General features: G+C 36.9%; 2 protein-coding genes across 4 annotated transcripts; both read right to left on the bottom strand.

The window, feature by feature from the left end:
• Positions 1-617: 617 nt before the first annotated feature.
• LOC133289800 (probable serine protease EDA2) lies at positions 618-8,040 on the bottom strand. 3 transcript variants are annotated; one of them, XM_061487800.1, is made up of 12 exons: positions 7,849-8,040; positions 7,399-7,524; positions 7,043-7,198; positions 5,331-5,513; positions 5,095-5,211; positions 4,907-4,960; positions 4,735-4,806; positions 3,148-3,353; positions 2,880-2,974; positions 2,166-2,246; positions 1,671-1,754; positions 618-958 (listed from the first exon to the last, which is right to left on the bottom strand). In XM_061487800.1, exons 1-12 carry the CDS (start codon positions 8,038-8,040, stop codon positions 843-845), a joined length of 1,482 nt encoding a protein of 493 aa, XP_061343784.1. In that variant the 3' UTR covers positions 618-842. The 3 variants fall into 3 exon arrangements, with proteins under 3 accessions (XP_061343784.1, XP_061343785.1, XP_061343786.1); XM_061487801.1 differs by having other exon boundaries at positions 2,172-2,246; XM_061487802.1 differs by having other exon boundaries at positions 618-925; positions 2,172-2,246.
• A 2,874-nt stretch (positions 8,041-10,914) lies between these two features.
• On the bottom strand, positions 10,915-11,545 carry LOC133289798 (uncharacterized). The gene is made up of 2 exons (XM_061487795.1): positions 11,450-11,545; positions 10,915-11,357 (listed from the first exon to the last, which is right to left on the bottom strand). The coding sequence occupies exons 1-2, from the start codon at positions 11,466-11,468 to the stop codon at positions 11,008-11,010; spliced, it is 369 nt and encodes a 122-aa protein (XP_061343779.1). The 5' UTR covers positions 11,469-11,545; the 3' UTR covers positions 10,915-11,007.
• Positions 11,546-12,018: the final 473 nt, after the last annotated feature.

Raw genomic sequence — 12,018 nt, 5'->3', positions numbered from 1 at the left:
GCACATAAACTTTAATATCCGCTATTTTTTGTTAAGAAAAAAATTGACTGTAATTCATTGCACACATCTCTGAAAAATTTCATCTAATGGGTTTCGCTTATCAGAATCACCCTTCTCTCTTATTTTTTTCCTTTTTTTCCCTATACAATTATTTACGCATCCAAATGATAGATTTTCAAGCCAGTTCATGTGATGAACAGAATTTTTTCATAGCATGTTCAACTTGCTATTTTCTATGCCAATGAGTTCCTGGAATGTTTGTTAAGGGATACATTTACTAAGATTGGTCAGAATCTTTTATTTTTTATTTTTTATTGGGCAATGAAAGAAGTAAGAGTGCTGCCTTTCGCTCCAATTATAATTTGTGTTCTGGAATCTCTGATTTATATAGTGAATGATTAAGTTATACATAAATAACTTATACCTCAATCAGCTCAGAGTACACAATTTGTTATGTAGAAAGGCTTTTTAGAATCAATAGAATTATTCTGCAAACTAGTTCTCAATTATCAAAACACATACAGCGAAACTTGATATGAGAGAATGATATCCATGGCGTGAGAATGCACCATAGGCAACCGACAGCCAAGAGTTAGTAAACAATAAACGGTAGGAGTAGCACTACTATCTGGCCTGCTATAACTCAATAAAAGAAAGTCTTAAGGAAAGACATTTTATTTTATGTACAGTAATGTTCTGCCTTATATTTGGTCAGTTTATACCAAAAACTGATTAACAACAGTAACAAATTTCGTGGAATGATGACAACCATATCTCTTGAAGGAAGAAAAAACAGAAATCAGGCTAAATTATGGTACATCATGCACTTCGTATGCAAATAATCATATAAAACTCCTGCCTGTGTCGAGGCACTCAGATAGCCACAAGTCCATGTGTTCTACAATCTTTAGCCTTACTTTGTGAACTGCATCTGGAGAGGTACAGTTCTTCTCATCACCTGATAAGAAATTCACAATCAGAATATTGGTTGATATAGCACCATCGCATATTCGGGTAACAAGCAACTAGCACAGTTGTGAGTAGCTAGCATGACAATTACTGTTGAGTATGACTCATACTTCGCATTCAGATAAAGAAGACTCTTGTTAGTCAGATGCAGAGAAAGCCAACGGGTCCTGCTCGGGTTTATTTTATTTTTCTCTTTTTTAATAGTTTGGACTTGGGCCACGAATAACTACTATTGCTTAGGATTTCTAAACTTATTTATATTCCCCTTGTAAACAGAGTGCTACAAGTGCGGTAAGGAAAATATAGTGAAATATTGCTGATATAGCCCACATTGAGTGAATCAGGGTAAATCTATGTTTCCGTTCTTTCCACTTTTCTATTTTGTGATTGTGTGTATGTGATTTTTCTATTTTGTGATTGTGTGTATGTGATTGTTCGGCCCTAGCAATGATTTTACATTGATCACATAATTTGCTTGCTGCTTTCTTCTATTATTACAACTACTATTAATTTTCATCATTTTTTATATCCGTGAGATATGTTTGTTGATTCATGGGAGAAGGAATTATTGTTATCATGCAATTGACACGTTGATAACTGAAAACAATACAAAGTTAACTCCTATAAATTGAAGGTTCTAAATTAGCAGTCTTTAAAACATTTCACAATGACAATAGTTGGATTGCAAATGTTACACATACCTTCAAGAACCAAAGGAGATTGAGGACATCCTCGCATATCAGTTCCATGACCACAATTATAACATGTGATAGTGTATGAAGGCACTGAAAGGTTTAATAGTCATTAGGCAGCATTCAGTGAACGGAACAATAACAGTAATTTTGCATTGTCCAATGAAGGCACAACAACATACATTTTATAATCGATTCACATGACTCAGAAGTCTTCTTTATGACCCCTTAATTAAGTACACAAACCTAATAATACTACCAGATCCTAATTGAACCATAACCTAAGATCATGTATCCAACATTCAAACAACTGAACATAGGAAATTACACATTGCTTAGTGCAAGTTTGATTGGAAATGAGCCGCTCGTTTGTCACTAGATAGCCATCAAATAAACAATCCATGTAGGATTCTAGAGAAATGCAGTTTTGACATATGGCCACAACAATGGCAATGATAAAGAATGTTATTGACTAAATTGATAGAAAAGTAAATGGCAACTCACTATCACTATCAGGGGATGAAATTTGTTTGGATGCGTGACGCCAAGGATCCTGTGAACCGTTTGTAAATATTATTTTTGAACCTGTCCATGCACATTACATTAGTATACTTGAAATCAGGTCAAATTCAAGATGATTGTATAATAATAGTATATTCAGAGTAACAGCATAAAAGAATGTAAAATATGTAGCATTCAGACATATGATGCCATAAGGAAGTTTTATGGAGAATAATTTATTTAGGGTTTTATGTTTATCATTTAACATAATATAACTTCACTTTCCTACACATACATTAAAGAGGTGAGGTCCACATATTTTTCTTTCTCTTTCATCATTCCACTTTCTCTCTCCCTTTTGATGTGAGAGTTGGAAACAACACTTACATTATGTTACATAACACTAATAAAACCCATTTATTTATTTTATTTATTTATTTTTTATAACTAACTCATAATGGTAAGTACATAGTTCAGATTAAAGTATGTAAACATGAAAGAGAAATCCATTTTCAAAATGACTTCAGTCCCTGATAAAGATAACATTTAGTCCTCAAATAACACAAATAATAAAGTAAAAGAGAAATGACAAACGTATATATAATGGAAAAGTAGAGGAGTTACGTAGGCACATTATTTATAAAATTTTGCATATATTATTAGAATAAAAGGGAAAAAAAAATAATATAAAAATCAGGTATAGGCAAGTTTCTAGACCAGCAATTTTTGTGCCTCCGTAGTATAAATTAGTTGCATCAACGTCAGGAAAGATGCCCTCCCCAAAGACATTTTTGCAAAGATCTAAATGGTATCTGCATTGTATGAGAAACCACTTAGTAAAACTAACAAGAACACAGAAGAAAAAATTCAACAACTAGAAATATCATAAGTATATTGTAATAGTGGTATATAAAAAAGAGAAAAGAATCCTGTCAAGTCAACATAGGAGAGTATATGAAGTCAACAGTAGGGATGAGGAACTTGCCTTGTGTCAACTTTTGAGGAGCGTATACTATCATTTGAGGGAGCCACCTGAAAATACGCAACTTCAGTGCAAACTTGAAACCACCATAATCGAGAAGAACTGTCTTCATCAATAGCAGTGTTTTTCAAGTACTTCTGGTCATAAATTTGTACGTTAACACCAAACGTTCCAAGGTAGTACTCTTTGACATATTTGGCATAAGCATCCTGCATGGTGAATTATAAAGTTTCCATCAGATGCACACGACCGGCCCCAGGGAGGGGTCACCAACATCTTGACAAATGAATGTAAAATAGATTAAAGGTAATCATTGACTGACTAAATGCGCTATATCTGTATATATTACTTAAAACAGACACAAGTGACAGAATAGTAGAGAGAACAAAATTTATTTCAACATAATAACTACAGTGGAGGCTGGAGCTTATGAGCATATCAAGACCTTCAAATTTTAGAGTATTCATTATGATAAAATACCAAATTCCACATTAAGTTTTGAAGATCATGGTCACTGCAGTAAATACATGAGCTAGCATGGCCATACAAAGTAGTTGGAGAAAACTAGTAAAGTAGACATGTTGTAAAAATTTCAGCTGCAAGGGACATACATCAGCATAAACCAAAAGCAAAATCATAGAGTATATCATTATAAGGAATCAATTCAACCCAAAAGTTTTGTTGTTGAGTGTCTGGCACGTGAATGTTTTTATTATATCTCATAACATGCCACCTCATGCGAAAACCCTTTCGGCTTTCTTTTGGTTTACCTTGGGCTTAAATTTAACTTGTTTTGAGTAGAACATGGGAGCAGCAAGAATCGATCTCTAAACCACTTGATCACAGGCTTTAATACCATGTAAAAAACCAGTTCAACCCAACAACTTAAATTGTTGGGTGAAGGCACATTTATTATATCTCTTAACAATTATATTCAAATTTGGCAGTTTATGCTCAACCTTTTATACAATTTGAAGGAAAGAACACACACTGACATAGAGCAATATAATACGATGAAAGAAGATTTTTACATGACTATGCTTGTTTGGCACATATTATTTTTTTTAAACTAAAAGCTACTTTTAAGTTAAAGTTAAAAAAAGAAGAAACTAAAAGTTGTTTGCTAATTATATAAAGCTGCTATGAGGGTTTTGAAGAAGAGAAGAGGAAATAATTTGTTATCAGGATCGATTATTAGGGTAAAGAGTAAAATTGGTAAATACCAATTTGAAATAAGGGTGAAACTAGAAAATAAATAAAAGAACTCTAAAAAGCTAGCATATATCTTTAAAAAATCTCCTCTTGAGAGCTTTTAGCTTTTTCTTTTTTAATTCATTATAACAAAAAGCTTTTTTTATAATAAGAGCTTTTATATAAACATGTTTGACCAAGCTTCTGCCTATAAGGAGATGAAAAGTAAAAAATAAAACTTCCCAAACAGGCACTATAAACTATAATATAGCAGAGTGACAGAAGTAAAAAAGAAAAACAGAAACTATTCCCTTGCGAGACCAAGGAAAGAAAAAAAGAAGCAGCTCCATTGAGCAGTTTCATAATACTGTGGAAAAGGAGCTAGATTGAAAAGCATACCACCAAATCCTCTCCAGCCTTCTTTGCTTCAATCAGGGGCTTGCACAATTTATCTGGATTTCCATATTGAAACTGCAAGACTCAAAGATCCAGAAAAGAGGAAATGGCATAATGAATTTGAATACAACAGATTGCAATGAATACGAAAAACGGTTACAATCATATCAATTACCGCTGTAGCAGCAGCATCAGCCAGAAGATACATGAAGTCTCCATCAATTTCAAGCTGCAAAACAAGGCAAAGGTCAACATGTAACATGACAATCAAATCAAACTAGAAAGTCTAGTGGGGAACATCAATCTTGTTCTGGGGCAAACTATAACTTTGCAAGGAAAGTGTAATAAAGGAATAGATCATACATCAGCTGCATTAAAAGATGCCTTCAGATCCCTTCCATCGGTTGCAAGTTTGTTTTCAATGAGCTGAGTAATTTCTTGTAACACTGATTTACATTCAGCACCAGCTGACTCACCAATCTGCATGTTGAAGATAGAATTTAGATTGAAATTAAATAAGAGGGAACTATGAACAATTTATAGCATCTAGGCTAAAAAACAAAAGAAGATGACCATGAAATAAAAATAACTATCTTCACCTGCTGATCAAATTCTGTGAAGTTATAAACAGCAAGAACAACTGCAGAACTTGCAAGACTTCCACAAGTTAGATGAGGAAACTTAAGACGGAACCATGCACTGAGTGCTCCAGGATACGAGCCACCAAAAGAGAACCAGGGGTTTTCAATTTTTGTTCTATTAAGCTTTGCATTTAAGGAACCCTACATAAAAATTACAGCAAGAAATCAAACAAATGGGCAGCAATCTAATAAACACCACATAGAACAATGGATTAATTAAAAGTTTGACTTGTGCCATCACAAAAACCTGAAGTGAAGTGAAAAAATAAACAGAAGAAGGAAATACAATAAATTGAGAGCTAGAAAGAAATGAAGAACTATTAACACTAAGAAATTGCTCAATTGATTTACCATAGATACATTAGATATAATCAAACATGCATGCAGGAAACTATAGAAACTAATGCATGCACGTGTGATCATTGTACATGCATCTATAGCCCCAAGTAGAATTATAAAATACTCCAAGCCCAGGTCAAGCACACAAGCAATAATTGCTAAGGAGCAATCTGATCTCCTGTTCTTATGGTTCCTGTTCTGGATCCATGTTATTGGACCCTTGTCCAGCTAGGCAGAATGAACCTTATCCACCGTTAGATAAAAACCCTCTATAAATAAAGGTATAAGCATGACAGGTATGCATCGCTGAAACCCTAGCCTCCTGGCTGTCACTGTGCATACACACCACCTTATTGGCTCTCAGCCTCCTCATAGTTCACAATGATCTACCACCACTTGCGGCTATCTCCTCTATAGACTGCTAGTCCACAGATCCCACATTAACAACGATCTTCTAGATCGAACAATTCCAAATTAATTTTGTTTCTTTGATAATAATTTTGAAGTCCCAGGCGCCAGTTTACAATTCACCAAGATATATTTCTTATACTGCATGCAATGCTATGCAACTTATTTTAAATAGACAAAAGTTGTGGGTAAATTGAGTAACAGAAAGCATCTTATGACAGATATCTCAATGCCATTGACCATTAGTGACCTTAATCAATATCTGAATTTGATTCTAATAGGAACTGGATCAGAAATGAAAACAAGTAAAGAATTGGAGTTTTGCTACTATTCTCTTTTACTCCAGATCTAAATCAGAATTTTAGAGACAGAGTCCCAGTGAGAATGATAGTGGAATTCTCTCTCTCTCTCTCTCTCAATACCAGGACTAGAAAATCTTGGCCCCACTCCCTACTTTCTTACAATCTGTCTTGCCTCAGACTCCTCCCCCCATTCCATTTTATTCTCCCTCATTTTTTTCCAACCAGTTCAGTTAGAGGTTCCTAACTAATTAACTGTCGCTAATAGAAACTAACTAAGGCCCTATTATTCTGTGTTCCTCTCTATTTCGCCTAACATACACCTTAGTGACAGGGTTTTATTAAAAGTTTCACAATCACACAAATCCTTTTCGGTAAACATTTATAAATTTTTACAATTTGGTTTTAGGCAACTTACATGTGAACTAGGCCAATGCCTTGCATTGCCTATGCTTCTTTAGTTATCTAAAAAACTTGAAACAACTTTACAAAAAAATAAAAATAAACTTGAAACAAAGAACTATCCACAATTTTTTTCAACCAATTTTCTTACGTTGCTATTTTACTGGCTTCGTTTCTACCCAAGTTGTTTTCAACCATGACAGTAAAAAAAATGTAGCTTGCCTGATAATACTGGCGAAAAACAGCTAAATCAAAGAGTGCCTGCTTGGATGAAAGATATTTCAAATTTTCTGTCGCCAAAGAATCAAATGGAGAACTCTTTCCATAATAGCGATGTTCAAGAGAAACCACAGCTGCTCCAAACTTCTTTGCCAGTACCTACAGACATACAAAAGGCATGGAGATTTGTTTATATTAATATGTTTTCTTCACAAAAGCCACATCATTCTTTTGTGATTGTGCCAAAACTTAAGACCTTTACTTCAATCTTTAGTATTGAGTGTTGAATGAAGATACATTAACCAACAAAATGCATTAAAGAATAGTAATACAAATTAGGACAAAGAATTGCAACTTACACCAATATAATCATTTGCTATCCCATTACATGGACCTTCACCGCAGATTTTCAAAAAAATTGGCCCATCTGGAATCCGGAAATAATCAAGGAACTCATAGTAACGTTGCCGGAATTGACGGTGATCCTGCAGTGCAACAGGCAAATATGCATAATATTAATCTACAGAATCAGAATTCATTAAATATATGTGGTAAATAGATAAAACAAATGGATTTAAAAACAAAAACAAAAAAGAAGAAGCAAAAAAGAAAAAAGAAAAAAAAACCTTTAGGAACTTATTTTGATTTATTAAAAAAACATTTTGAAAAAGCTATAACCCACCCAACGCTTCTCCTTAACTTAAAAAAAGTTCAGTTTCTAAAATTAGTTCTCACTCACAGTAATAAATAACATCAAGAATCTTTTTTATTTTCCATTTATAAAGAGAGAGAGAGAGAGAGAGAGGTACATAGGGAGAGAAGTGATCGAGGGTCTGATTGAACCAGAGCTCGTTATTGGTGAGGGTTTTACCCTCAGACAACTTGTTGAACAGCGTACGAGGTGGAGCAACTCCGTAACAGACCGCTGGAAAAGACAAAAACATGAACAACGATGACGCTGTCACAATCAGCCATCGCTGTCTCAACGTCGTTGTCCACATCGCCCCTTTGCTACTACCTCAAGATTCAATCGCAGAAGCCAGTACTTTAAATATCTCGTGATGCGAAACCTGCACCGACCAGAAAAATGGCTTTTTGACCCTTATGCCCCTTAATTAATAATTAATTACCAAATTGCCCCTCATTCAAAACTATTTCGAAAATTTACCCTCCCCAACAAACATAACACCAATCTGCCCCTGTTTGACCGTTGACCACGAAGCCTACCCGGGTACACCATTACCTACCCGGGTAAATTTTGAAACTTTTTATCTACCCGAGTATGTAGGGGTGTACCCGGGTAGAGTTCTTGAATCTGGGAAAATGTTTGAATTATTTACCCGGGTACGTAGCAGTGTACCCGGGTAAATCGCGTCCAGAAACCCCAATATGTATGGGTTTCGGCCATTGTTGCGAGGTATAGGGTTTTTGAAACCCCAAATCTTTCTCTCTTACCCTCTCTAATCCGAAACATCACACATATTTCATCTCATCATTTCAGAAAGCTGAATCTTGGGGGGACATTGAGATTACATCTCCACACTCCCATTTTGTGCTAAAAAATCTGAACCAACCTCCAAACCCAAAACCTAGATCTAATTTTTGTGTGAAAGATGAGTTCAAGTCCAAACATGGTTCCTATAGTTGTTTACTACAATGGGAGGCATTTTGAAGGTCCGAACGGTGTCCGATTTGAAGGAAAAACAAAAACGATGAAAATCAAAGTGGGCACTACATGCAATGAACTGAAGGAGAGAATTCTTCAAAAAATGGGGTCAGAAGGCATACATTCCATCCACCGCATGATAGCCAGGTTAGAGACTGTAGTGGATATGGATACAATATACTACATTGGAAACGATATAAATGATGATGAAGATGTGGAGTTCGTAACAGATGCGTTTGTTGAATGGAAAGTATTAAAATATATTGAGATATATGTTGAAGTTGATGTTGGACAATCTTCATCTTTACCGGTGCATACAACCACTACTGCACACTGTACCGGTCAAGAAGATACAGTTGTACGATCTTCTGCACCTCCTCAGGTAGCATGGGATGAGGATGAAGAGGATGAAGACGAGGACTATGTGGACAGCGAAGAGGAGGGAGAACCTGAAAGTGCTATTCCAGAAGGTGATTCGTCAGACACTGATGTGGACGGTAATTTTGAGGCTGACATGAGCGCCGTAAGTCTCGGTACCCCAGCCTTGTCACCACTTCATGTCGACCCAGTCAGTAGTGGTAAGTTATTAAATTTGAATATTTGCTTTAGACAATTTATTATTTGTGGTAAGTTATTAAATTTGACATGATCTTTAGATGCAGGGTCTGAGGAGCCATTCTGGAATGAAAGCCAACATTATTCATTCATTAACTGGGCGCACCCTAATGACGAGTTGGAGATCCTATATGGCGATGATGACTTGCACGGAGGTTGGAAGTTAGGAGATCCGTTATTTGTGCAACAAGAATTTGGGTCCAAACCAGAATTGCAACATGCTGTGAAGATACATTGTATGAAGGGGCGCAGGACAGCCATAGTTGAAAAAAGCGACGAGTCAAGATTTGTTATGAAGTGTAAAAACCATGCTGACGGTTGTCCCTGGTATATGAGGGCAATTAAGCCGAAGAAGGGAGCTAACTGGGTGGTCCGTAAATGGGGTCAAGGTCACACATGCCTAAATCAAGGCCTAGCACAGGATCATAGACAGTTGGATTCAAATGTCATTTGTGCGGCTATAATGAGTATGTATTCTACTGTTTATTTAATGATTCAGATTAATTGAGAATATGGTAAAGTTAATTTTTTTTTTCCAGATATGTTAAAGGAAGATCCATCCACAAGACCAGCTCTGATACAGGAGAGGATACAGGGAACATATGGATACAACATAACGTACAGGAAGGCCTGGAAGGCAAAAATGAAGGCCATCTGTAAGTATATGCTTATGTGGATCATGTTTTCAAAATTCCAACCATTATGATTATGTGGATCATGTTTTCAAAATTCCAACCATTGCTAAAGTATATGCTGCACACTGGTTTCCTATTGGCAATGAATTGTTGATTCCATCCGTTGTTGGGCCTACTGTAATTCCGGATGCTCAGTTGGTACGTGCAAAAGGAAGACCAAAGTCTTCAAGGATTCAGAATGAGATGGATTGGGTTGAGTCTCAACCCTCTAGCAGTCAGAGCAGATGTAAGCATTGCAAGCAAGTTGGACATAACATTCGTACATGTCCATTGAGACTAAGACAAGCATGATTACGTATTGTTTTTGTGTAGTACTTTGTTTTGTAATGACAATCACTTTACGTATTGTTTTGTTTCCTTGTACCCTAAACTTTATCTTGTATTTGTTATGTATTGTGTTGTTGAAATGTATTGTTGAACTGTATTCTTGTGTTGTTGAAATGTATTGTTGAAATGTATCCGTTAAGTTTAGCGAGTCACTCGTTCCGTATTGTGCAATCCGAATGTCTACCATACCCATTTACCCCTTCCCCGAGTCAGTTAAGGTTATTGTATTACACATCAATTACCAAGATGCTAACAAAATGGATTGAACAGCACCTGCTGCTGCATCTGCAACTGGTCTACCCGGGTAACTCGTAATGATATACCCGAGTACATACTACCCGGGTAGACTATTCGTGGTACCCGGGTAGACCAGTTGCAGATGCTGTTGCAGATGCTGTTTTGGCAATTTTTGTTGCATTTTGGTAATTGTTGTGCAATACCTACATACGGTATGACTTGGGGGTGGATTGACAATATTAATGCAAGGTCCCATACTAATGCATAGAACCAACAAGTCTGAACGTGCACAAAACGAAAATTTCATTCATTCAAATTTTGAATATCCAGTACAAAAACATCCATGCAATGTAGGTAAAGTTCCTAAATGTACCAAAATGACTACATTACATCAAACTAAATCAATGATATGAAACCCTATGGACACACTAATCCGATGCCGTGTCCTCCCCATTCTCTTCATCCGATTGTGTGTCATCCCCATTGTCATCATCCTCCTCCTCCTCCTCCTGAGTATGGGCACCCTCGCCAATTAAACCCTCCAAGCGTGAAACCCTTGTGTCCAACCGTGCAACCCTTGTGTCCATCTGGTTTCGCCACTTGCTCGTGCTCTGTCTATATCCTCTAAAGTCAGTAGTCAGATCATATAAGGATGCCATGACATGATCAAGTGTCCATCCACCCTCAGGAGGAGCTGGTGGTCGCCGACTGCGGGTGGGACGTGTCGGTCTGACATCAACCTCAGCAACGCCATCATCATCGTCATCATCATCAAGGCCTACATCATAAACCATGAAAAACAAACTTCAATACCACATTAAAAATTAAACAACACAAAATTGCATAAACTCATAAAGACCAACACATCACCTGCAGGTGCATCCTCCATCTCAGCATCGTGGTGGAATGGGATCTCAGGTGGTTCTGGTGCCTTCTTCCACGTCCAGATACCCGCTCTGTTCGGTAGGATCCCACACTGCTTCAGGAGCCTCTCACCAAATATAGCATTCCAGCCTCTGGCGGTCTTCAAGGTCTCTGTTGCCATAGGCACTCCAAATCTATGCAGAATCTTCTGCACCAGAAATGCAAAAGGCAATTCAGCCTTCTTTGACTTGGTTGCCTTCCACATCAGTATGCATATGTAATGCCTCCAGTTCACCTGCTGACTGTGAAGGAGGGCCCACAGGATGACAAAGTCCCCTTCCAGCACCTTTGAGTGATTATGCGGGCGCTGGAAAATAATATGTGTCACCACATAATGAAGAATGCGAGCAGAAACTGACAAGTTGCTAACAGGATAATGAGCAAAATGACCGGGCTCAGCGTCTGCCCTCCTAGTCTCTGTAACAATGGTCTCCCGGTTATAATCACCAAATATATGATGGCTGTCTCCATCATATAGTGCTGCTCCTGTGACACCATCAAAATCGAACCCCAGT

Source organism: Gastrolobium bilobum, unplaced genomic scaffold (genome assembly GCF_033153095.1).
Source record: "Gastrolobium bilobum isolate Gb01-03AN ecotype WA unplaced genomic scaffold, APGP_CSIRO_Gbil_v1 utg48976, whole genome shotgun sequence".
Lineage (NCBI taxonomy): Eukaryota > Viridiplantae > Streptophyta > Magnoliopsida > Fabales > Fabaceae > Gastrolobium > Gastrolobium bilobum.
The sequence above is the reverse complement of the archived record's forward strand: the minus strand, read 5'-3'. Positions and strand labels throughout refer to the sequence as shown.